The 26986-nt window shown below is 53.7% G+C and overlaps 1 protein-coding gene across 2 annotated transcripts; it reads left to right on the top strand.

Annotated features, from left to right (window-relative positions):
* Positions 1 to 475: 475 nt before the first annotated feature.
* Positions 476 to 26984, top strand: LOC122368111 (acetylcholinesterase-like). Of its 2 annotated transcripts, XM_043341757.1 has the most exons (12): positions 476 to 2297; positions 20097 to 20241; positions 20649 to 20825; positions 21074 to 21259; positions 21437 to 21615; positions 22243 to 22408; positions 22646 to 22836; positions 23036 to 23213; positions 23515 to 23641; positions 23955 to 24081; positions 24948 to 25139; positions 26066 to 26984. In XM_043341757.1, the coding sequence occupies exons 1-12, from the start codon at positions 2061 to 2063 to the stop codon at positions 26099 to 26101; spliced, it is 1941 nt and encodes a 646-aa protein (XP_043197692.1). In that variant the 5' UTR covers positions 476 to 2060; the 3' UTR covers positions 26102 to 26984. The 2 variants fall into 2 exon arrangements, with proteins under 2 accessions (XP_043197692.1, XP_043197693.1); XM_043341758.1 differs by lacking the exons at positions 24948 to 25139; positions 26066 to 26984 and adding an exon at positions 24624 to 24905 and having other exon boundaries at positions 2026 to 2297.
* Positions 26985 to 26986: the final 2 nt, after the last annotated feature.

The following is a 26986-nucleotide window of genomic DNA, read 5'->3' as shown; positions in this document are numbered from 1 at the left end:
CACCGTTACGGCCGGCCGGCCGCTCCGACTCGGCGGGGGGGGGGGGGGGGCAGAGACCGACCCCGGTGGAGGCGCGCAGCCGGCTGCCCACTCCTGCGTAGTTGCCGTCTAGTCGGAGCCAGTGAGGAGTGCTAGTTCGACTGTCAGCATTTAGCGTCACTAACAGCTAGTGTCTCGGAGCCGATACCCAGCTCAGGTGAGCTAATAAGTTCGAAAACAGTCTTATCAAAGTCGGAACCAAACTGGAACTAATCGTATAGCCCTATACGCATACAAAATGTTACATGTTGATGTATGCATTGTAGATGCATATTTTTGAATGAATGTGGAACACTACAGAAGCGTCTAGATATCAGGAATTAACGACCTTGTGCGAGAGAAGGGTGGGCCGCAAGTGTTTTGTTATAGTCGATACGACGTCATTATCATTGCATGCTGTTGCGTCGTTTCCTGCAGTTCCGGATCGCCAGCGGTATTCGGTCGGCGGCGCCGTGGAAAGTGGCCGCGCGTGCACCCAGCAGTGGCCTCTGCGGGCCGCGCTCCACTCTCGCCCATCCCGGGACGGAAACGGGAACGGCTGTGACCCAGTGTGGTCGGCAGAGTGTCCGCAGACGTGGCCGAGCGGCGGCACCGAGCGGCCGGACCGGGCGCATCGCAGCCTGGACACAGCGGCATGGGCGGAGCACCGTGTCACACCGCACACGGCGCACCTCGTGGCGCAGCTCGTGGTTCCAGCGATTTCGACGTGTTTGGTCTTGTGCTTCAGTGCGTTTGGGGTGTGTTGTGTGACTTGTAGCGTGCGTCGAGTGCGTTGACGCGGCGGCAGTGTGTGCGCACTGTGCGTGTGCCCGCCGGAGTGTGTGTGCTGTGGCGCGGAGGGCTCGGAAGTGCTGTGCGCTGAACCCGGAAGACCGCCCTGGAGACGGGCGGCGCTTATCGCCCGGTAGGGGAAGTTGGGGGAACGCCGAATACTTTTTTTCTGACGCCCGTAGCACGCAAGGTAGACAACATAAGCTATTCTTGTTGGCGTCATTCGAGAGGCCAGTCTTTTGTCTTTCAAACATACCAGGCGCATTTGATGAATTCGCATACCGTTAAGCGCAAAAACTAAAAATATCAAAGAACTGACTTTTTCGGCGTTGCCCCGGACTGCGGGGAAAGCCGAAAATGGGATAAATGATCTACGAGGAATGCCGACATTGATGTTTTGCCAATTTATCTCAAACTTTATCCAAAATTCATCAAAGCTGACACGCGTTTTAAGAGCTTGAGGACGCTTGGTGCACAGTGGAAGTTATAATTGTGTGATATAATAAGAAAATGCCAGGTAAATCATTCCTTATAGGTAACAGGCCGTTGTGCCGGCTGAAAGTGTATTTTGTTTGACTAAAAATACGCGTTGCTATTCTACAGCAGTAAAGTCCACGTAGCGTGCTTTAACGTGCGTAATTGCACGTTTTCGGCATTACCCCAGCCAGCCATACTTTCATTTGCAGGCCCATAACTTTTAAACGTGCTGTATAAATTTCAAATAGGCAGCACACTTATGCAAAGACATGCTGAAGATTACTTGACCGAATTGGCCAGACAAACGGTAGCATAATGAGTAAGAAATGCAGCTTCAAAGGCGCATGTAGTACAAGGGAAACGTACCTTGAAAACGCTTTTGGCGCCCTCACAGCCGAAGTATTCCAAATGACGACTCGTAACAAACATGCGATAATTGTAGTCACTTAAGCTTCAGACCATCACTGAGACGTGGCATCCATGTCGTACGGTTTTAGAAATATCTCGAATTTCGGCTTTGCCCCAACTCCGGCATTGCCCCAACTTCCCCTATATCCGAGCCGGCCCTCGCGTGTCGTGTCACCTGACGGTCTCGACGGCGTGACGGCTGCTGGGCCCGCCGCCGGACACTAAATACGCAGCGGCCGCTGGAGCGGGCCCGCGCCGCCCGCCTCCGCCGGCGCTCCGGTTTCCAGGCCGGGCGCGCCGCGGCGAATAATCGGGCTGATGCGGCGGGGGTGTGCGCGCGGCGGCGGCGGCCGGCGCCGGCAGACATGAGCCGGGGGCGGGCGGTGCCGCCGGCGCTGCCGCTGCTGCTGCTGCTGGCTGCGGGAAGACTCGGCGCGCAGCAGGTGGCCCGCAGGGAGATAGTGATCGGCACCCGACTGGGCCGCCTCCAGGGCAGGCTCGAGTATGCCGAGACGTTCAACAGCGTCGGCGGCAGCCGCTACTACTACGCCTTCCGAGGGATCCCCTACGCCCGGCCCCCGATCGGCGACCTGCGCTGGGCGGTGAGTGTGCAGGGAGGGGAAACGTACCGGACAATGGATGTTCAGAAGGACCTGCTTGTTTTTCTATTTAATATTTAGAGAGACGCTCAAATTATGTGCCTTATTGACGGTGAACGTGCATAGAGATGTTTGCCATTCCATATTTAGCCAATGTCCTTTCCCAATGAAGTGGGTTCGTCTCGAGTCGGTATTTATGCTTAATCGTTCGTTAAATTATCATAGTCATGTAAAATGCTTTTCACACAATCGTTATATATTCCAGAATGTCAAAACTCCATTTTCCACGAGATCACCAGCCGCATTCATTTTCTTTAGCATCACGCGGCCTATTTTCTCACATGCATCTTACTACGGGGATGCAAGTCAATATCGAACCCATTACATTATCCCCCACGGACAAAAGTTTCCGTCCCGGAAACAAAAATGGCTTGAGACAAGAAAAATGGCATACACAGAACACACATAGCATACTCGTACACAAACAGAGGCAAACTAACGTGGTATAGGGCCATCACTTGTCTGTGCGGCGTATGACAGGCACAAGTGGCCACTAAAGCCTGTCTGGTTGCCGAATCAAGCGGCCTGACCGAGTTCGTGACAGATGTGACACCCCTGGAGTTGGCCTCCCAATTGTCTGCTGCCGGGATGGGTTTATATGTCGGCCGTGCTCACTAGTAGGTCCCTCATGGGACGCGGGATCGTTCACGGTCTGGTCGCCAGTCAAGGCACGGCCGTTCCCTCTGAGGTGACACTGGGGTGCTGGATCCTGTCGCTGAGTAACCGGAGGCTGACTGCGGCAAAACACCCGGGTTGGGTAAACCGGGGTAGCCCCGTGGGGATGCTCTGGACGGCGCGCATGGCACGGCTTAAGTCGATTATGGTGCACCGTCATTTGCGTCACGCCCTCCTCACGCACTATCCTGTACGTCCAGTTCCGTCGTTTTTCCACCACTCTGTACGGTCCGGTCCATCGGGAAGAGAGCTTTCTCGCTTCTCCTGCCTTAACTGAATTCTGACGCAGCCATACGAGGTCACCCGGGGCGTACGTATGCTCGACGAGGCGAGCGTCGTGTTTGATCTTATTTTTATCGTGCGCGGCAACGCTAGCTGCGTGCAGCTGCTGATCTGTGCGCGTGAGGGTACGCTGTAGACCCATCACATACTCCAGAGTGTCTCGGGGTACTCGCTGGCCTTGCGAGTCGCCACCACCATCAATGACCGCGCGATAACGCAGTGCGGTTGGCAGTGGCGCAGGTCGGCCAAACACACACTCGTACGGCGATAGGCCAGTGGCGGCGTTGGTATTGGCGTTGAAAGCCAGCACCGCGGCGCTGAGGAAGCGAGACCACTGCCGTTGTTCCTCTGCGGTCAGCTTAGCCACCGTATCCATCAGAAATCGATGGCTGCGCTCACAGTAGCCGTTTCCTTGAGGATGGTAGGCCGTCGTGGTGCTTTGTGACATGCCCAGTCGTTCATAGAACATTTTTGTGACATTTCCTACCAGGTTCTTACCCTGATCAGAATGGATTGTTTTGGGCACACCAAAAGATCCCACGACTCGATCCATCAGCACCTCGACTATCTCTGACGCCTCCTGCGTTTTCAGTGGAAACGCCCAAACAAAACGTGTGAAGGCATCGATGCACGTCAATACGTATTTGTACCCGTGTGGTTCACTGGTAGGCAGTCCTGAGATTATGTCAATATCCAGCCGGTCGAAGAACTCTGCCGCCTGCAGAGACCCGAGCGGAGCCTTCGGTGGGTGCGGAGGGTCCTTTCGGCGCGCACAGATGACACACTGCTGACAGAACGTCTTCACGTCAGCTTGCATGCCGGGCCAAAAGAACTGGCGACGGAGCGCGCTTTCCAGCTTCGCGGCTCCCTGGTGTCCACCTCCGAGACCGCTGTGCTGGGACTCCATCAGATCGTGTCGTAAATGCTGCGGCACGACGATCTGCAAGCACAAAGGCGCGTCTCTGAGAGGCTGCACCCGCCTGTAGAGAACCGGACCTTTAACTACCAGACGCTTCCACTCTCTCAGAAGCTGAACAGCTTGCGGCGAGCGCAGCTGGCCGGTCCTCGGCTTTTGCTTTCGTTTTTTCCACACCAGCATCTCTCGAATGCCCTCATCTCGGTCTTGTTCTCTCTGGAATTCGGACATGGTGACAGGGGTCACACTGGCACTTGTGCCTGCCGTGGACACAGCAGCCGCTGTGGAAACCGGGGCTGGCACCTCCCGCACCTGGGAATGACTGTCATCGCTGCCAGCTTGCGCTGTAGCCGCAGATTCAAGTGTGTCGTCATTCAGTTGGTCATCTGCGACCGGGACACAGACCCACCGATAGCGCTGCTCTGGATCGGCCGCTGTGTGCGGATACCGCGACAGCGCGTCGGCGTCATTGTGCAGAGCGCCACGGCGGTGCACGATATCGAACTCCATCTCTGACAGCTGCAGCACCCAGCGAGCCAGCTGTCCCGTGGGGTCCTTCATGTTGAACAGCCATTGTAAGGCGGAATGGTCAGTTCGCAAAAGGAACCGACGGCCGAGAAGGTATTGGCGGAAGTGGCTGGTTGCCCAGACTACGGCCAGTAGCTCGCGTTTAGTGACGCTATATTGCCGCTCAGCTTTCGTCAGAGCACGGCTGGCATAGGCAATCACTCTGTCACCCTGCATCAGGCATCCTCCGAGGGCAGACCCGCTGGCATCCACATCGAGGGTGAATGGGGGCGACTCGTCACTGAACACCGGCAGTGCGAGGACTGGAGGAGACACCAGCGCTGCTTTCAGCCGATCAAACGCCGCCTGCTCCTCTGGTCCCCAGCTAAAGCGGCGGTGTTTCTCTGTCAGTTTCGTCAGTGGCTTAGCCAGTGCTGCGTATCCACAGATGTGATGACGCAAGTAGCCGCACAAGCCCAGAAACACTCTGACCTGTTTAGGATTGGTCGGAGCGGGCCACTGCTGAATGTCCCTGATCTTCTCAGGATCACATTGCACTCCAGCCGCACTGACCCTGAAACCCAGAAAACTGACCTCTTTCTGGCACAGCTGTAGCTTCTTCAGCGACACCGTCAGGCCGGACCTCTGCAGTGCTGCGAGGACCGCTTCCAAATTGGTGTGCATCTCATCCAAGGATTTTGCCACAATCATGACGTCATCAAAATACTGAATGGCCGTCTCCGGAGGTACATCAGACAGCACTAGCCTGAGCGCCCGATTGAAGGAATGTGGAATGCCCTGAATTCCGTACGGAGCTGTGGTATACCGAAAAAGGCCAAACTCCGTCGCGATAGTGGTTTTAGCTCGGTCCTGATCAGCCACTGGAAGCTGGTGATAGGCACTTTTCAAATCCAGTGATGTAAAGTACCTATACTGCGCCGGCGAGTCTTTGTAGACACGTGTCCATACGGGGTATAACCTGGACCGAGGGGATTGTTATGCTGTTCAATCGTCGGAAGTCTCCACAAATTCGGATTTGACCCCCATTCGCGCGTTTAACCAGAACCAGCGGAGAAGCCCACTCGGACTCAGATACTGGCTCCAGCACCCCTTTAGCCACCAAATCGTCGAGCTGTGATTTGACCTCCCCAGCTAGATGACCTGGTACAGGTCGAGGACCCTGAAAAACGGGTGGGTGGTCGCCGGTCAGAATTTTGTGTTCGGCGACATGGGTGCGTCCCAGTCCGGTGAAGACCTCCCGGTACTTTGTGAGCAGGGCCGAGAACTCTGACTTTGATGGCTCCTCCAGGTGTGCCACAGCTTGGTCCGGACGAAACTCTGATTCGGCGACTGCCCCATCACAGAACTCGCTCTCGTCCAGTGACTCAAAATCTGCGATTTTTGTTCCCTTGTACAGCGTGACGGGTTTGTCTGACAGATTGCTGAGCCTGACGGGTACAGTATTCTGTTTCACAGTGACGGCTAAACGTGCCACACACAGATCCGTTGTGTCCGCGAATTCTGCGGCACGCTCCACCATACCGGTCAGCCCCCGCTCACTGTCACACTCACCTTTACAGCACAGTGTGTGAGTAGGCTCGGTAACTCGGTCGCATTTTTGTACAGATACGTTAGCGGACAAATCATCTCGCTGCTGGCCGGCACCACAATCGTGCGACCAATTATCACAGCCCCTGTTCGCCGCCACTGGAGATGTCCCTGGTCCCCGGATCGTGGTCGAGCCACCATAGGTACCGTCTGCCCCTGTACGGTCATTGTCCCGTTATAAACGTCTATAACGGCCCGAGAAGCTGTCAGGATATCTGCACCGAGCAGACAGGGCTCGCACAGGGTCGTGGCCACATACACACATGTGCGTTGTGTAAACAATCCCAGCTGAATGTCCACATATGCACGGCCGATTATCCCGGGGCAGAGTTCATTATTAGCCAGCTTCACTGGTCGTTCCGGGGGCAAAAGATGAGCGTCATCGGCCAACAGCTCTCGTCGAATTACGGTATTATCGGCACCGGTATCGCACAAGGAGAGACAATCTCGACCATTGACGGATATGTGAATGTACCGACCTGGTAACGGTGTTTTCGCCTCCGGAGCTGTTGTCGTGGTGTGCCTTACTGCTGCTGTTGCGGCGGCGGCGGCGGCTGCGGCTGCTGAGTCGGCAGCGGCTCTGGCCGCGGCGGCGGTGCGAGTTGCGGCGGAGGCGGCATCCACTGCGGCGGTGACGGCTGCAGCAGCCGCTGCTGCTGCTGAAGCTGCTGCTGCATCGACATTGGCGTCCTGTCGCCGACATCGGGCCATGACAGAGGGGCCACGGTCGCTGATCTGGTTGCAGTCTGCCTCGGGCCCCTCGGGACAGACTGACGGCCGTTTCCCAAGCGCCCACGAAGACGGCCGCGGACACGGGGTTGCATGGCCGGTCCTCGGCAAACCGTGCTGAGATGGCCTCGCTTCTCACACCGGCCGCAAATATCGCTGCGGAATGAGCAGACGTTGCGTGTGTGACCCGTCAGACCACAGACGTAGCAGGTGACAGACGGGCTTGCGGTTTCCTGTCGTGCAGATGTGTCGGCGGTGCTGCTCTGGGCTCGATGCACCCCGAGCGGCTCTGGCCTCACCGACAGGTCGGCTCGTTCGAAGGCTCGGATGCGTTCCACAGCTTTCTCCAGATTGTCAGCACCGTCCTTGATGAGGTCACGCTGGTACACAGCGGGGAGAAGCCGCTGGAGGTGAATCCAGGTCATCTGGTCCTTGTGCACCTTGTCGGTGATGGTGGGGTAAGCCAGCGGGATCAGCTCCCCGAGGGCTAACAGGGTACGTCCCACATTACCATTGTAGCACACAGCCTCGAGCTGGCGTGTCGCTACCAGAGGGTCCGGTGTCCCTCCTAACAGTTTCACGACGTCATCGGAAACGGATTCGAGTGTGACGGGCGCGGAGATGGCGGCGGCTTGGCGCACACAATCCTTCACCTCACCAGATACGAAGAAGCGTAAATTCGTTACAAGTTTCTCGGCATTCCATTTCTTCAGGCGTCCATATACGCAGTAGTCTTCCAGCCAGTTTTTCCACTGCTGGACAGTCCCAAAGCTGAACGGTGGAATCGTCGGGAGCTCGGACATCTTGAGAGAGTATCCCACCGCTGCCACCACTGAAGTGGGTTCGTCTCGAGTCGGTATTTATGCTTAATCGTTCGTTAAATTATCATAGTCATGTAAAATGCTTTTCACACAATCGTTATATATTCCAGAATGTCAAAACTCCATTTTCCACGAGATCACCAGCCGCATTCATTTTCTTTAGCATCACGCGGCCTATTTTCTCACATGCATCTTACTACGGGGATGCAAGTCAATATCGAACCCATTACACCAATGTAGAAAGGTAGTGATGCAATGGTGCTGGTCGTGATTATCTCACACGAAAGCGCTGCGCCATAGTCCATACCTAGTCAGCATGGTATGCCCCCACCCACGGCACCGTCACCTTGGCTCGCTGAGGCGCAGTAAGTAGGGGCCGTTTTCCTCGTGGAATGTCATGACGGGCGAGTGGGCCGACCCGGCGCGGCGTCATCCCCCCGTGGGCCGCGGGGCCGTCTTCTCAGCACTGACCTGGGCCAGGGGGATGGCAACTCGCATCGCTGACTGATCTGTTTTTTTTTTTTTCCCATTTATTGATTCCGTTCCGAATGAACCATCGGTTTAATGCGGCTGCTAATTCACGTCGCGAAGGTTCAATAATAATATTTTGACTTTTGAACAATAAAATATAAATCATCCACCAAATGATGAGTGGCAAAATGATCTGCTACCTGTAATTGGCTGCTCACTGGTATCGATTTAGCGAACAATTCGTGGGTATTGGTTGTAAATATATTGATCGTCGGCAGCGTTCTCAATACCTATGCAATGGATAGCTTTCGTCGTAAAAGGCAAAACAAGTTTGCTGGAGTCAGCCGTTTCATGTCTTGCTCGTGTTTAGGACGTCCAATGAATGACAGCATCCCTTGGGAATAATAATTTGTTGTTGCATACTTAGCGTGATTCATACACAAAAGCTGTTTTATTTGGGGTTCCTTCCTGTGCGTTGCGTCAGCTCCATGATATTTAAACAGTGAGTTTGTTATGTTGGACCTGACCTGGCATTATGCCCGCATACCTATACATAGTATCGTTACGCTTGTCTATATTCGGTTAAGATATTTTGACTGCATGGAACAAAAGGAGCGGCATTTCAGTGCATGATCTGTGCACTGCTCCGGGAAGATTCTGTCGTGACATCTTCCTTTTACCGGGCTGCTTTACGGCGTGTGTGGTTTTTCTGGATGCGTCCGATTTCAGCGATTTCAGCGTCAGAGCGACGCGTGTGAATTTCCTTATCTCTGCAGTACCTACAGAGCTCACATCCATTCAGCGCTGTTTGCCGGGACTTCAAATAACAAGCCGGGTCACACGGTTATTACGTCTTGATGAATGGGAACACATTGCAGCTCTCACAGCATTACGTGGCGTGTTGTAACAATAATCGTTTAGTAAATACATTGACGAACACGTCTACAGGCTGCAATAGGCTGTTCACAAACATTGCCGAAGTGTCCGCACGAAACGTCTTCTCATTTCTAGTAAATCATTTTAGTGGAGTGCCTGTGTCACTCAAAGTTATATTATGTAATACAGGGTGACACAAAAAAAAACGGTCATCACCAAATTTCGAATAACTTCGGAAGTTTTATTCAGATCATCACCAAACTTCGGCCACTTAAGGTCACGCCTATGTAGCATACATCCACCAAGTTTCAAGTCTTCACTACGAATACTTTTAGTACAGTGTGTGTTTTACTGACGCTCCACAATGTGCTCCAAGTGAGCGCCACGGCGCTGCAGGGCGTAGGCACACTTGCATCCGGCGGGCAAAGTTGTCGATAACCCGATGGCTGTGCACTTTACAGAGTGCAATGGCCTCTGGAGACAGTGCTTAGGGGGTGTGCTACCCCTGAAACGTTATTCTTATCGGGTTATCGACAACTTTGCCCGCCGGATGCAGGTGTGCCTACGCCCTGCAGCGCCGGGGCGCTCACCTGGAGCACATTGTGGAGCGTCCGTAAAACACACACTGTACTAAAAGTATTCGTAGTGAAGACTTGAAACTTGGTGGATGTCTGCTACATAGGTGTGACCTAAAGTGGCCGAAGTTTGGTGATGATCTGAATAATACTTCCGAAGTTATTCGAATTTTGGTGATGACCGTTTTTTTTTGTCACCCTGTATATGCAGAAGGCAGAGGCCCGACACGGTCTGTCCCTTACCCTTGCCCTGCAATGTTGGCGAACCGCCACCCGCTTTAGCCCCATCCAGGTCAGCTGATAATGTGGATTGTGCACCCTACCCGACCCACCAGCATTACCACTACCAGCAGCGGTAGCAGCGGGCAGAGAGCGGGCCTCAGCCCACATACCGACGCCAAGGCCTCGTCGGAACCGGGTCACAAACGGCGCCGGAACAGCCGGCCGGCCCACTGACGGAGAGTCAGCGTCACACTGGCATCACCGGGTCACAACGGGTCACACTGGTATCACCGGGTCAGACTGTGGGTATCACCGAGTCACAAACGGCGCCGGAACAGCCGGCCGGCCCACTGACGGCAGGGGCGGATCCAGGAAAACTCCAAGGGGAGGGTCATGAATCGAAGTGGTGCCCCTACCTATACCCAAAATTAAAAACTCAACGGATTTCGTCCACTTCATTTTGGTGGTGCCCCCATTATCAGTTTTTTTTTCTTTTTATTTTTATTTTTAGTCAGTATCTTAACTCTTAGCCACAACCACATTTACCAATTGTAAGCAAGTATATATGAATGTGCTATGTGTGTATATGTTGTGGACGCTGAGTAGTGAGTACTTACCAGAAACGTTATCAGGTAAGCGAATCGTTGTCAGTCCGACGAACTTGACCCTGGCGTCTAAAGGGTCTGTCCTTGACACTTCAGGCTTGTCAGGGGCACCAAAGTCCTTCCAGGGACACCACAAACCTGTCAGGGGCACCTACGGCCTTGTAGGGGCGCCACAGGCCCGCCAGGGGCACCACAGGCCTGCCAGGAAGCAGGGGCACCACAGGTCTAGCAAGTATACACGACAGGCCTGTCAGGGGCACAACGGGCCTGTTGGGCCCATGGGCCATGAGCACCCCTAGGGGCAGGGGCACCACAGTCCTTCCAGGGGCACCGCAGGCCTGTGAGGGGCACCAGCGGCCTAGCAGGGGCACCAGTCAACACAGGCCTGCCAGGGGCACCAGAGGCCTGCCAGGAGCACCACCGACCTCGCAGGGGTAACTTGGGCCTGTCAGGGGCACCACGGGCCTGTCGAGAGGCACTTCAGGCTTTTCAGGGGCACCATAGTCCTCTCCGGGCGCAGGGGTAGCAGGGGCACCAGAGGCCTAGCAAGGGCACCACGGGCCTGTCATGGGCACCTCAGGCCTGTCATGGCCCAGGGACACCACAGTCCTTCCAGGGGCACCACAAGCCTGTCAGGGGCACCAGAGGCTTAGCAAGGGCACCACAGGCCTGCCAGGGGCACTACAGGCCTAGCAAGGGCACCACTGGTCTATCAGGGGCACCACGAGCCTGTCATAGCCAGGCATCTCAGGCTTGTCAAGGCCCAGGGGCACCACAGGTCTGTGAGGGGCACCAGTCAACACAGGTCTGCCAGGGGCGCCACAGACCTGCCAGGGGCACCAGAGGTCTGCCAGGGGCACCACCGGCCTCGCAGGGGCACATTGGGCCTGTCAGGGGCACCACAGGCCTGCCAGGGGCGCCACAGGCCTAGCAAGGCACCACTGGCCTGTCAGGAGCACCACGAGCATGTCATGACCGGGCACCTCAGGCTTGTCAGGGCCCAGGGGCACCACAGTCCTTCCAGGGGCATTACAAGCCTGTCAGGGGCACCAGAGGCCTAGCAAGGGCACCACAGGCCTGCCATGGACACCACAGGCCTGCCAGGGGCACCACCGGCCTTGCAGGGGCGCCTCAGGCCTGTCAGGGGCACCACGTGCCTGCCGGGGACACTTCAGGCTTGTCAGGGGCGTTACAGTCCTGTCAGGGCCCAGGGGCAGCAGGACCGTGGTGTCCCTGCTAGGCCTGTGGTGCCCCTGGAGGTCCTGTGGTGCCCCTGTCAGGACTGTGATACCCCTGATAGGCCGGTGGTGCCCCTGGCAGGTCTTTGGGCCCCCGGGCCTCAAGGGGGGGCCATGACCCATGTGACCCCCCCCCTTGGATCCGCCACTGACTGACGGAGAGTCAGCGTCACACTGGCATCACCGGGTCACAACGGGTCACACTGGTATCACCGGGTCAGACTGTGGGTATCACCGGGTCACTAACGGCGCCGGAACAGCCGGCCGGCCCACTGATGGAGAGTCACTGCGGGTAGCTCCGGACTCTGCAGGTCACTTTTTGGGTATCTCCGGGCCACACCGGGTCACACTGGACATCTCCGGGCCACAACGGGTCACTTTGGGTATCTCCGGGTCACACCGGGTCACCGCGGATATCAGGGGATCACGCTGGGTCAGTGTGGCTTTTTCATAGCGACTGTGGGTACACCCACATCGTGGGCATCGTAGGTTATGTATGCTTCTTCTCATGTTCTCTAGTTTCACAATTCACATGCAGATGCTTTTTTCTTTTCTTTTTTGTTATGCCTTATTGCGTTAATTTGTTCATGCCAGGGCGATCAGAAAGACATTCCAGGATGACAAGATGGCTTCAGGCTTGCGCATTTGTGGAAACGATCATGTTTTAAATGTACAACATTTAACAGCCCGTTTTTCGAGGGAGAGAGAGAGAGAGAGAGAGAGAGAGAGAGAGAGAGAGAGAGAGAGAGAGAGAGAGAGAGAGACCAGACGACGTGGGCTACGTAATGCTGAAATAAGCTTGCGAATGGAATAATCACATCGACCATCGTGACCTTTCTGTGTCACGCTGAACCAGTTATCTACACTTAGTCTCGATGATTTTCTCCTAACCCTCAATGATAAAAACGCAATGTCACAGTTGGATACATTTTGTCGCCTTGACATATTTAGAGCACCTCGTCACGCTTGACATAGTCTATAGGAGGCTTGCTCGTCATTCCGTGACCAAACATGCCCCACAATAGGTACAGTCCACAGCAGAAGTAATGTGGGGTTTCAGTCATGGGTATGTTCTGCTTCTGAAGCTTAGGAACGATTAACCAGACTACAATGAAACTTTGAATGTAGCTTATATGTATTGTCACCTTTGCAGCTGCAACTTTAGCTATTGACATCTTCTTTTCGATCACTCCGCATTAAACAATCGCCAGTCAAAGCCAACCGTTGAGATTGGTAAAACCCTACATTACTTTAGCGGTTGGCTGTACTATGCAGAAAGTTTGGCGTGAGACGCATTTTGTCGCATCGTGGGCATCCCTATGTGGTACGTTTAAAACGAGCTAACGTACAGTAGGTCTACTAAAAAAGTCCCCCGCTCCAGAGGCGGCCGGCCGGCCGAACCCCCGGATTCCAGCCCCGACTCTATTGCGCAGGCCGCGGCAGTGACACGGGTCAGGTCGCGGCGCCCGGCGAGTGGGTCAGTTGGCGGCGGCCGGCCATGGAGTGAGGACGCCGTGTGTGGGGCGCAGAGATGCCGCAGTGCAGAGCCGGGGAAGATAGTGACTCTGCACGATGCCGGAAACGATGCCGGAAACGATGCCTTTGTGATCTAAATTAAACACCTGCACTGCAGTGCATATCCTCCATTGCCCCATTCCTATTATATCATAATCCTTCAATAATCCTTAATGACCATTCAACGCAAGCAAGCAAACAAAACAACCCGTTTAGTGGCGACATCATCTCGGATAAAAAAGCGACAGTGATGATTAGAATTGACTTTGCGCGAAGGCAAATCGAGGGGTATATATGTATCATATGCCGAGTATTTTATTCCCATCTAGCAAATTAAGATTGGGGATCTTGTCCAACAAGTCAGCGGCCGTTCTAGACACAGATAAATGCTTTGTTTTCGGTCGCATCATTATCTGCAATAATTCGAAGCGAGGTTTAACCCTCGCCGGCTGAGAAGAAGGGGTGGGTGCCGCCACCATGTATTTTTTTCTTTTGCGGTAGCTCAAAGCACACTGATGATAGAAGGCTGACATTTCATATGCCTTACATTTGATTCAAGCCGGATCATTTGAAATCAACCACGTTTTCATGTCAGGTCACTTAACTATGACGTCTTAAGTAAACCTCTGCAGACTGCACGGTTGTCGGTTATAAAATGATGCAAATCCGTAATGCACTTAGTGTCATATAAGCATAATGGGAAAATATGGAATCTGCTAATTTGGCGTCGGAAATGAGCTAAAACTATACCTCACCCTCACGCACATGAAATCGTGACTTCATACATTCTTGGCAAGGTTTAATGCTTCGCTTTTGCATTGTTCACCTTGCGTGACGGAGTGCTCGTCAATAGGAGTGCTTGTCAATAACTCCCGATCAAAATGAGCTAGCCAGTATGGACAGCCATCAATGGACTCTGCAAGACTGGTCGAATCAAATGTTATGCAGCATGTCCTCCTTTCAACAGCTTCGTTACCTGTGTTGCCCTAACATGACATTGACCTAAACATCCTAATTCCTAAATTGCTTCACCTAAGCAAAAAGGCATATAAATCGACGCGTCTGAGAACAGAAAACACGATTGTATCGAAATGACGAGAATGCGACCTTTTTTGCGAAGTTATTCACCAAAAACCGATCCAATGCCTTGGGGCCCTTGGTCACTGATATTATTTTAAGATTTCAAATGATCCATTTTTCCCGCCTAAGTCTTTCAATTCAAGGTCATAACACCAGGTCACGTCAAGTGACCTTACCTCAAGGAAAGTTCCTGTGCTCATCATATATAAATACATCGACTAACCGATCGCTTTAGAACCTTCAGCGATTTCAATGGGCAACAGTATATGTATTTGAAACGTTTACTTTGCAAGTTTGGCATTGCTGACAGAAAGGTCGGGTCAATTTTGAGATCGCTAAAGTCAATGGGAGAAAGTTGAACTGCGCTTTTTTTGACGGAACGCATAATAAACACTCTGAAAACATGTGGTGCCTGATGAGATACAATACTGAATGAGAAAATTGTTTGTTTTGTTGGGAGCCATCTTTTTCGGTCTGAGAAGCCCCTTGCAGAGCTATGACATAACTATGCTCTGGTGTAGTAATTTGGTTGTGCGAGCCAGCGACAGTGATCTGCGGACTCCGGAAGCGTGACTGTTCCCGTGGGACGATTGCCCTGTCGGGCGGTCCAGCCGTCTCCCCAACGGTAACCCGAAGAGGGTTATGTGTCTTGGAATGGAACCGACATCAACTACAGGTTGGCTGGTGGGGTGACCTCCAGTCCAGAGAGGGAAGCATGAAGACAAGGGGCGATGCGGATTGGTTTTTCCTGAGGATAGCGAGGACGGAAGGAATCTAGCACCCTTGACCCTTCCTTATTCTGAATGTATCTCAGGCTGTTAAATCTCCTAAGCGTTTTTTTTTTCTCGACATCGTCAAGGTGTCATTAATAAAAATATGAAATCCGGGAGGATAAATTAAATATAGAAATTGTGGCCAACAGAACATTATCAGTTGCGTTCAACATACTCGTAAGCATGATCACACCCCCAGCTTACACATGAGCCATGTGATAAATATTTTTGATAGACATGCTTAAGTTATGAAATCATCTAAAGTGTTTGTAAAGTTTCACGATACGGATCTAATATCCTGCTATCCATCATGACCATTTCTGGTCAGGTCATGTCTTTGAACATAGGCCAAATTCTTCAAATGGCCTCCCTCGCCGGCAAAGGGAGGGAGGGTTGATGCAAACCCCCCCCCCTCCCTAAGGTTTTTCGCGAATAACTCGCGTAAAAAGCGGCCGATCGCGACGAAACTTTCAGTACCCTCGCATTGATAAATTTTACACCTACCCTGAAAATTTCATGACCCTGACCCAAATGACCTTTGACCATCTGAATCACCTGAAGGTCAGGTCAGGTCATTGACCTTTGGTGACCTCGGTTCACTTTTTCGAGTTTTACATGTTTCTACGCTAGATTTTGGAGCTGAATTCGAATTTAGCAACCATTTGAACATTTACGAAGTAGTTTTGGTGCCTTCGTAACATGTTACGAAGCTGTCAGGGGCGGATGACAGCTATTACGAATACCCGTCGTGACCCCTACCGGTTGACCTGACCTGACCTGACCCGACCTGGTCTAAATGCTTTAAGACATCATCTCTGATCAAAACTACACGATATTCGTGATCAGCACCCCGGAAAACCCCATAGCAGCCACACTTTACGACTTTCTAACAGGTCCCCATTTTCCCGATTTTCGGGTCATTGACCTGACCTGGAAGGTCACCCGATGACCTAGGACCTTAAAATTGGGTATCATCGGCTTCCTCTCGTGACGGGCAACACGCTCGTTTTTTCCGCGAAGCTCTAGCTCAATCAGGGGAAGCGCGAGGGGGGGGGGTCGTGCCCCCCCCTGTGCCGTCGAAGGATGCAAAATAGCCTGTGCCGGCGAGGGTTGAAGATCACTTTTGATTCATTCTAGGCGTTTTGATAAGAGGAACACGAGGCTGGTAAAATTAATTTCATGCAAGTTTAGCTTAAAACTTCTAGTGTTTGTGGAAAAGCAATTGGTTTTCTCATAATACCGATGGTGGCAGTTGCTGTTATTTACGTGCTAAGCCGTTGACCTTAATTAAATCTGACAATATTATTCAGACATAGCGGTAAACGAGCTGCTTGTTGTGTTAGGTTAGACTCTTACGGTCGATTTCAGAGTGGGAAGGATGACAGGAATTAGGGGGAGACAGGGGGCCTGGGCGGGAGTCCTGAGCCTCATGCTCCGCTGGGGCCGAGCCCATCACGTGGATTGGATTGCCCTGACACATGGATAGCCCTGGGCGGTGTTTCACGGCCCCGCGCTGCAGCACGCTGCGCTGCGCTGCCATGCATTGTAGCGGCGGTTGATATGAATTCGGCTCCACGCTAGCGTTACGAGCTTCTGAGTCTGTTGATGTTTCCATGGAAATTGGAAACCCAATGCACCGGTGCGCACAACGCACCCTGTCCAAGCAAAATTTTACCATCGATGACCTCTGGTGACATGACCTTTTGCTCCGAACCGATCTAAAATTGGCTGAAGTATTTTTTTCTTCTTTTTGCTACTTTCGACGCTACTTCGAATACCACTTAAATGCCCAAATTAGTAGAGTCAGACATTTTGTTTTTCTCACAGACAATGACAATACAAAAATAATGTAATATGACCAGACGTTTCGACAACAAAGTGCCTTCGTCAGCGGAAAACAAGATATAGGCTTTACATCGATAAAAAATATATATTTTGTATATATTCTTTATCTTCTATATTTTTTATCGATGTAAAGCCTATATCTTGTTTTCCACTGACGAAGGCACTTTGTTGTCGAAACGTCTGGTCTTATTACATTGTTTTTGTATTGTCATTGTCTGTGAGAAAAACTAATGCCCAAAGCTGAGTTATAAGAATGATGCTCAATCCCCATTTCCCCTCCAACAGGGCATGAGAGTCTAGGCATTCCTGTGGGGCACGGGCTAACAATGACTATCTCATAATCATTGTGGTCATGAACATCTACTGCCATTCTTTAACCCGCGCACCGACGGGGGTCTGCGCCAACTTAGTACCGACGGGGGGGGCGGATGACCGCCCCCCCTGAGATCTCGAGAACGAAGCAAGATAGCGACAAGCGGTAAACGGCATCGGATACGCACGGACAAGGTCTACAATTTTTACTAAGGTCATTTTCAGGTCAGGTCAAAGATGACGTCACAGGGGTCGAAAAAGTCAAAATGGCGGCGCTAGATATGGAGAGGGTTTTTCTCGAATAACTTTCGAAGTAGTCAAGATAGGAACAAACTAAGGGTATCATCGTGATCCTCTCGTCGATCCGCATCGAATGATATATATGTTGACCTGGAAAGGTCAAGGTCAAAGGTTGACCTCAGGTCACGTGACCTCGAGGTCATCATGTATATCATTCGATGCGTCTTGACGAGCTGAACACAATGAGACCATCCGCGCGGCTGTATCTTGTTCCTGTAAGGAGTTATTGGCAAAAAAACCTTTGGTGACCTTTGATGACGTCACATGACCTTACAGCTGCCCAACAGCAAAACAGACCTCAAGGTAGTGAAGGTTGATCGTATGTGAAGTCATGTATGGTATATGGGGCCATTCCGACCCGTTTTAGTGGTAAAAACAGGGAGTTGATTTTTCCCCCATTGACTTATAATGGGGAGGTCGCGAAATTGACCTGACCTTAGGTCACCGACATCAAAATTCCGAGATAAACAAATTGTAGCTACTAATGACCTAATAACATCCTGCGACTTTCAAAGGCCTCCGACATCTACTGTAGCTCTGGCACGGTGACAAAGTTGCAAAAAAGTGACTTGAGGTTGGGTCATTCAAAGTGACCTGGTGACCTGACCTTAAAAGTTAAGAGGTTCAAACTTGCACACCATGTGTAAAATTGATGAGAGAATAGTCATACCAAATTTCGCGGCGCTACGCGCCGCGGTTTTCCCGCTATCCGCGAAAAACCTCAGGGGGGGGGGGGCGGATATCCGCCCCCCCCCGTCGGTGCGCGGGTTAACACCGGTTTCGCTGCGCTGAGCGGTGGCCGTCTCGTTTGTTGGATTCTACAGCTGGCTGGCGGAAAGCGTTACCGGCCGCCCGTCCACCGCCCGCGGGCCGGACCGAGCGATCCCGCTGGCCCTACCTGACCTGAGCCCGGCGCGATATGGGACGGGCAGACGGGGGTTCGGCTCAGCGAAGGCAGCGCCCACTGGTGCTGGGGACTTTTTTAATAGACCTACTGTACATGTAATATAATTGTGGGAAAGCAGCACGAGCGTTGTAGAAAAAGGAAGCAGCCGTTTTAGTCGGCATTCCTTTCTCCACATGGCGTTGGAATGAACACAGAAAATGAATTCACTAGATCTCCCTAAGCGTGGCTATCTCATCTGATGTCTGTGGTGATATGATCCAATGTAGCGATATTCCGGTGGATGTGAGCCACCCGCTGTGCTCTCCCCGGTCGGCGGGGTGATGAGGGCGCTCCTCGGCAGGCGGTCCCTGACCGGGCGGGCGGCTGCTGGCTGGGCGGTTAGGGCGCTCTGGAGGCAGGCGGCCCCTGACCGAGCGGTTAGGGCGCTCTGGAGGCAGACGGCCGCTGACCGGGCAGAGGAGTCGTGCCGGCCGACCCGGTGGGTGTCCGACCGATCCGGCCCGCTGACCCGTGGGTGACCGGTGGGCGGTGCGTGGCGCGCGGTACCTATATACCACCCGGGCGGCCGGACGGCGCTCTCCTCCGGCCGTCACGAGCTGTAACGGTCTCAGATAGTCCGGGCCGCCGCTCAGCTCGTCTCCGAGACAGGCAGAGCTCCGGTAATGGAATGCGCGACAGGCTGCCCGACTCCCATCAGCGAGCGCTGCCCGTCCGCTCTGTTGCCTTCATTACGTCTGTCGTGGGGTGGAATGCGGTCACTGTGAGAGGCTCACTCATGTGACTGAGTATGCAAAGTAAGGCCTATATTCTCAGGGCCTGCCTGTGGGTGACTTCCTTCCGGTAGGTGAATAGGGAGAATCCTCGCCTATGTGGAACGGATCCGCGGGGAAGTGGCCGTTTTTGCACGCCCTGCTGACCGCCCTGACTGCCGGGTGGTTACACGTGCATAATGCCTAACCACGGAGCGTGGAGTCTTATAATGGGCCGCTAACCACCCGACCCGGACTGCTGCCTCCGGTAATGAATGGCGGTCTCGCCCGTTTACCGTTCGGCAGCATTATTCGAACTCCGAACCCAAGAATGTGGTAGGAGGGAAATACTGGGAGGCTGGAAATGAAGCATAGTTTGTAAGAAGTACCGTGAGGCGGACGTGACGTATGTTTGCATAACAGTGATTTGAGGTCTGTACTTCAAGAATTTGTAACGCTAGTGTAGAAGAATCCTATGACTACTACAAAAAGACAACGTCTTTTCTTTACTATTTTACAATATATATTTGCGTCGCGATGCGCCTGTATGCTTAACACTACTGTGTGACGCTATGATCGTAATGTTACACGGTCTGACGGTATGCCTTACCGCCCTATGTGACGGTATGGTTGCTCTCCACTGCTATATGTGACGGCATGGCTGTCACTCCAGAGTTATGTGACGGTCTGCTAGTGACGCCGCTTTATGACGCTATGCGTGTTTTTGCCCCCTCAGGAGCCGCGGCCGGCAGAGAGCTGGTCGGGCACCCTGGACGCCCGCTCGTTCCGCGACTTTTGTCCGCAATATGACGTCAACACGGGCACGGTGGAGGGACAAGAAGACTGCCTCTACCTTAACGTCTTCACGCCCTTCCTGCCAGGTAGATACCCCCGCTGTAAACGTCCAATTATCCTTAAACCTTTGAGCTTTTATTCTCCCGCAAATTACGCAAAATGAACGGTTGAACAAAGTACGGCATCGACAGACAGATGTTTGGACATTGGCGCCGACGCCACTGACCTGCCTTGCTGCAATTAAAGCTATGTCAATTAGCAATTAGCATGCACCTTTTATGAAGCTTCTTGGTTTGTAACGTCAACGTTGAAGGTCTAAACGTAATAGTTAGCAAGGGAAATTGAACCAAGTATCTTGAAGTGTCGACGCAGCCATTCGATAAATAATCTTACTGTCATGAATGATCCCATATCCATTACTTACGACATCTGGCCTGTTCTTTATGTGACCCTACCGTCCTGTGACCGTACCGTCCTGTCCGCTCTGTCGCAGGCCAGCTGTCGGCCGGCAGCGGCGGCGGCGGTGCGCCCGGCGGCGGCCTGCTGCCGGTGCTGGTAGTGGTGCACGGCGGCGACTTTGTGCGCGGCGCCGCCAGCCTGCTGGGCCCCCAGCGACTGATGAGGGAGGACGTCGTGCTGGTGACGCTCAACTACCGGCTCGGCGTGCTCGGTAAGTGGGGACGCGATGCCGCCCAACCGCTACCGGTGGACAAGGGGAAGGCAGAGGGTGCTGGGCTGGGTATTTGTGGGACCAGAGTCTCGAGATTACTGGAGGTATCAATGCTTCGTTTTGAGCGATGCACGCTGGTACACCAGTATTTTACCGTACACACCAACGTTTGCACATAAATATGCAGGCGTCGGTACGAACCGCCGTTTATACCACCGGTGACCACCAGTATCTGTTGGGGCCGGCAGGGTTCCTGAGCAGCGGCTACCCGGAGCTGGCCGGAAACTACGGCCTGCTGGATGTCATCCAGGCGCTCTCCTGGGTCCGGGACGCGGCGCGAGACTTTGCCGGCGACCCGTCACGGGTCACCCTCGTGGGCCACGGCGCCGGCGCCGCCATGGCGCACATCCTGATGCTCTCACCGCGCGCTAAAGGTAATTAGGAGCACAGATGGTGAGACGTGTCTCCGTTTATAATTTTATATACTCACGCTAAGACCAGAGAGCGTATAATGACAGTGAAAAGGAAGACCCAGCCTGTCACTTTTCACAAGTGTTCATCTAGTTACAACCGAATACGTGTTTCTTTAGACAGTGTTTGTGTGTGGACAGGTCTGTTCCAGCGCGTCGTCCTGCAGAGCGGCAGCAGTCTCTGCCCGTGGGCCGTCGAGCCGGAGCCGTTCGACGCCGCCGCCCTGCTCTCCGACGACCTGGACTGCGGACGGGGCGACCGCGACTGTCTGCTCTCCCGGTCCGCACAGCAGCTGGTCAGCGCAGCGCACCGGCGCATGGTGAGGGGCTCGGCCCTGGGTCCGTGGTTTGGGAGTGTCAATGGTGAGGTAGGCTCGGCTCGGGAGACGGCCGTTCGTGTCACCTGGCGTCAGTGTACCCAAGGCTGCTTCACTAAATATGCTAACCTGTTGCGTCAGTGACGTTTTGGTATCGTTTGCTTCGTAGTGCATGACGTCCTCTTTTCATTCAGTAATCGGTAAAGTTATGCGTAACTTCGATTGGTGAATGATTTTACCTAGAAAGAAGCACAACTTTTTAGTGTGGTGATACGAAAAAGCAAGTGATTCATACGTTCCGCTGGTGCAGCGCCTTATCATCGGCAAGTGGTTTTGTTACTTTGCGCCCTAATAACGCCTGTTTTTGCGCCGCAGAGGTATTGTTCTGTGACCGGTTTAGCCGCTATCCTCTAGTCGTGCCTGTTTGTTCGTTTGACATATGTTTGTCAGTTAACTGCATTGGGTATGTGTTTGCTAGTTTCGCCGGTCTGTGTTTGTCGGTTGCAGAGGTGTGTCAGTTTGCCCGAGTCGCGCCTGTCTGTGCGTTTGACACATGTTAGCTTCATTAGGTCTGTGTTTGTCGGCTGCAGAGGTTTGTCAGTTTTGCCGGTGTGTGTTTGTCGGTTGCAGAGGTTTGTCAGTTTTGCCGGCCACATGCGGCCGGTGGTGGACGCCGCTCTCCGGTCGGCGCCGGTGCTGCCCGCTGAGCCCCGCTCGCTGCTGGAGGCGCGCGACTTCACCCAGCTGCCGCTTATGGCCGGCCTGGTGCGGGACGAGGCTCTACAGACCGTCCTCTGTGCGTATACCTCGCTCTATCATCAGCTGTGACATTCACTTCTTTATTATGTACTTAACCACTTTTGAAGTTTATGTGTGCAACGTTTTATGTCTAAAACTTATCAAAATTATATTGCAGATCGCGCAAATGAATGTTGATTACAGATTGAACTCTTGTCAGATGTTTATTATTGATATCGTAACCATTTTTTACCACTGGCGCGTGCTCCAATATCCATCTGACTGCTTTCTACAGACCAGTATTTGGAGGCGGAGCGGCCGACCGACGGCTACTACATGGAGCACAGTGTGGTCGACTGGACACTGGAGCAGCTGTTTAGTTACAACTTCAGCCACCAGTCGGCGCTGGTGACGGCCGTCAAACGACTCTACCTGACCGACCTCGACTACAGCCGGCCAGCAGAGGTCATCCCCAGGCTCACTGAGGTACAAAAGACATAGACTGGGAATATACGAGTCTGGAAGATAGTTGTCAATTTCACCAATAGACATACCTACTCATCGCTTTTTAACTCGTGCGAGCTATGTGGTTATCTGGGTCACTTGCAGTCTTTCGGACGAGTGTGACCAATACCGACGCTGACCTGCTCTGTGCTGCCGTGTGCCCCTGCCGACCCCTGTACAGCTACTGACGGACGCCTGGTACACAACCTGCCACGACCTGACGGTGCGTCTGCACGCGGCCGCCGGTCCCGTCTTCAGCTACCTGATGGCGCACCGCGTCCCGGGCGGGCCGAGCCGCGTGCGGCCGCTGGCGCAGCGGCTGCGCAGCCGCGGGCTAGACTCGGCGCTCCTCGACTCAGGTAGGGCGGGGGACACTGGTACACAGCGGCTCCAGAGAACAGAGAATGTGTCAGCGATGTGTGCATACAGGCGCAGAGGTGGTGTAGCTATCGCGAATCATTTGGATGTCGATGCCATGCTGAAACGTGGAGCAATGAGGAGGAATACACATCCTCATGTAGGTTTATTCGTATATGTTCCCTATCAGGCCGCACATCAGTGCTTCCCTGCAGTGAGTGCAGATGTGCTGTTAAGTGTTTGTTTACCACGGTGTCATTGCCGCCCGGCGTCCTGATATTGTGACTGTGCCACTGGCCGCAGGTGTGAGCCACGGTGACGACCTGCTCTACCTGTTCCGGTCTCCAATCTCGTTCGGCCAGCACTCGGCCTCGGACAATCTGATGTCGGAGGTGCTCACCACCTACTGGGCCAACTTCGCGCGCACTGGGTACGCCGCACGGAGTTTGTTTGTTTTGTTGGCTTAGGCCCTTTCGGTCTGACAAGGCCATTTCAGTGCCGGAAGGATTTTATGAATTAGGGGGAGACATTGGTCTGGGCGGGAACCCCAGGGGCTGAGCCAGTCCGAATGGGCAGGCCAACCAGCCCCCCCCCCATGCACTCCCTGAACCAGACTACGGATGGCTCCCTCAGGAATGAATGCCAATCGCTTATACTGTAAGCCAGGTTATGTCATGTTGACGATCTTGTCTCATAGCGCACCTGCCTCTGATTAAGCTCTCTGACGTTATCTCATGTGACAGGGCGCCGACGGTGGCTGGCGTGGACCCGTCGGGCCGACCAGCCTGGACAGTGTCATCTAGTGAGCAGGTGGCATACTACAACTTGTCGGTATCGCCACTGCCCATGCTGCCTGGTTACAGGGCAAGGGTGAGTCGGCTCGTCATTTACCTATGAGCGTATCTAAGAAGTAAGGCATCTCCCAACAGCAACTTTCAAAGTTGGCCGCATCCTCATACAATGACCGAACTCGAGCAGACCTCACCACATCGTGTTGATCACGACATTACACCAAAAAATGCTGTTTGAAAAGAGATAATCGTTGGCCGCGCCGTACGACTTGACTAACACCTTTTACACTTAGCGTATACAATATCTCACCTGGTGCCTGTGGTACGTTTATTTCTCACCGGCTATTTGGCCTGATAAATAATACCTTTGTCCGGTCTCAGGAGGCGGGGTGGACTCCCTGACACCTCTGTCCGGTCTCAGGAGGCGGGGTGGACTCCCTGACACCTCTGTCCGGTCTCAGGAGGCGGGGTGGACTCTCTGACACCTCTGTCCGGTCTCAGGAGGCGGGGTGGACTCTCTGACACCTCTGTCCGGTCTCAGGAGGCGGGGTGGACTCTCTGACACCTCTGTCCGGTCTCAGGAGGCGGGGTGGACTCTCTGACACCTCTGTCCGGTCTCAGGAGGCGGCCTTCTGGCTGGACTCCCTGCCCCTGGTGGAGGAGGAGGCGGGGTGGACTCTCTGACATCTCTGTCCGGTCTCAGGAGGCGGGGTGGACTCCCTGACATCTCTGTCCGGTCTCAGGAGGCGGGGTGGACTCTTTGACACCTCTGCCCGGTCTCAGGAGGCGGGGTGGACTCTCTGACACCTCTGTCCGGTCTCAGGAGGCGGCCTTCTGGCTGGACTCCCTGCCCCTGGTGGAGGAGGAGGCGGGGTGGACTCCCTGACACCTCTGTCCGGTCTCAGGAGGCGGGGTGGACTCCCTGACGTCTCTGTCCGGTCTCAGGAGGCGGCGTTCTGGCTGGACTCCCTGCCCCTGGTGGAGGAGGAGGCGGGGAGGTCGTACGCCTTCCAGGTGGCCACGTGGACGCTGCTGGCGCTCTGCCTGCTGCTGGCGGTCGCCCTGGCGGCCGCCGTCGCCGTCTGCGTCGCCCGTGGCCGGAAGGACGGCTACGACAGCGACGACGTCATCAGTAAGGTAATGACGTCAGTGGGTGATGACGGGAGCTTGGCGGCGCAGCTTGATTGGCGAATGTGTGGATATGTGGGGTAAACATTTCGGTCACCGGTGAGGTCATGCTATAAGGGACGAGTGATCCTATCCTGCTCTGTTTCGTTTCACCGTCGCCGTACTGGTTGGCAGTGGTTGGCTACCCAGTCCTGGCCAGGGTCGGCATTTTACGATCGATTTCATTTAAATGTCAAGAAGACTGGTAGGCAACCACAAACGACTGAAGCTATTTTGTAAATCACCTAAAAAAATAAAGTAGGTATTTTGAAAATATTCGGACATCTTGAGGCCAGTTGGTTTTGAACTTGTGATTCCTCGAAAAGTAATCCATTTAATAGCTGTATCCATATCGGTGTGATAGCATAATGTCCCAAATTATAGGTACATTTCATTTGTCGCTCGTGCTGCTCCTGTATCCATCCCTGACACGTTTATCAGTCTATACCACTATCTGACCCGCGTCCCTCCCGTGTGTCACTATCTGACCCGCTTCCCTCCCACCTCACTATCTGACTCGCGTCCCTCCCGCCTCACTATCTGACTCGCGTCCCTCCCGTATGTCACTATCTGACCCGCGTCCCTCCCGTGTGTCACTATCTGACCCGCTTCCCTCCCGTGTGTCACTATCTGACCCGCGTCCCTCCCGTGTGTCACTATCTGACCCGCGTCCCTCCCCCGTGTCACTATCTGACCCGCGTCCCTCCCCAGTGTCACTGTCTGACCCGCGTCCCTCCCGTGTGTCACTATCTGACCCGCGTCCCTCCCCCGTGTCACTATCTGACCCGCGTCCCTCCCCGTGTGTCACTATCTGACCCGCGTCCCTCCCGCCTCACCATCTGACCCGCGTCCCTCCCGTGTGTCACTATCTGACCCGCGTCCCTCCCGCGGCGCAGGTGATGCGGTCGGTCCGGAGCAGCACCACCGGATGATGGTCAGACGGGGAGATGGTTCAGATCTGTCCAGAGGCGGCGGTCACCACCTCATCTGAGGACCTGGTGCAGGCCTCCCGCACCACCTACCTGTGAGCTCGCCGGTCACCACTCGGTCACCAGTCACCAGTCCGCCACTGGCCGGCAGCTGGCGTCTGCTCCCCAGTGGTTTGCGGCGTAGCCGTGTCAGTGCTCGGGCAATCTGACTGTCTCCCCCATCGAAGGCAATGCTTGCCAAGTTACGCGTGATGACTGTCGCGCGCGTCATATGCCTGAATCCAGAAAACATGCCCTGAGTCTAGTAAGGGGATGGAACTCTCGGCTCTGATTGGAATGTGGCGGACCCGAGACAGCAGGGACTTCCAGTCGCCAGACGGCGGGATATCCCGGCTGTAGATAGCTCGGGAAGTCCTGTCACCAGAGTGTGAGGCTGGGAACGTCCCGGCGCCACCCGACTGAGGGAGCCCGATACCGCCCAGTGTACTCCGTCGCCGCGGCCTGCTGTCAGCCAGACGTGCCAGTACAGAGACCTAGCGCGTTTGTGAGCGCAGCTGTTGTGTTAACCAAAGCAGATTATTTATGAATATCATATATTGTTGGTGGCCAAATGTGAGACGTCAAGCGTAGGCTGATGCGCGAGTTTATGTAGTACCTGCATTTAATGGTATATTTTATTCAGGCATATTTGTGATACGAGGATAGTGTAACCGTCGAACAATATTCCCGTAGTATAGATTAGTTACTAGTATTTAGGAAAGACTATGCAGTCAGTCTTCGAGATCAATGTATGCATTTGCTGCATCTGCAATGTCCAATGCACTCTTATTGTCCACTGTTTCTACTGATGATGCTGTACCTGGTCAAATACAATTTAGCGACTGAATG

Source organism: Amphibalanus amphitrite, unplaced genomic scaffold, assembly GCF_019059575.1.
Source record: "Amphibalanus amphitrite isolate SeventyFive unplaced genomic scaffold, NRLGWU_Aamphi_draft 000924F_arrow, whole genome shotgun sequence".
Classification (NCBI taxonomy): domain Eukaryota; kingdom Metazoa; phylum Arthropoda; class Thecostraca; order Balanomorpha; family Balanidae; genus Amphibalanus; species Amphibalanus amphitrite.
This window is presented reverse-complemented; position numbering and strand designations above follow the sequence as displayed.

Bases quoted from the DNA above. Each gene is read 5' to 3' on its own strand.
- LOC122368111 (XM_043341757.1), top strand. From the start codon at position 2,061: ATGAGCCGGGGGCGGGCGGTGCCGCCGGCGCTGCCGCTGCTGCTGCTG. The intron at 22,409-22,645 runs GTGCGTATACCT...TGCTTTCTACAG, and splicing joins GGCTCTACAGACCGTCCTCT to ACCAGTATTTGGAGGCGGAG. The intron at 24,082-24,947 runs GTGAGTCGGCTC...GTCCGGTCTCAG, and splicing joins TGCCTGGTTACAGGGCAAGG to GAGGCGGCGTTCTGGCTGGA.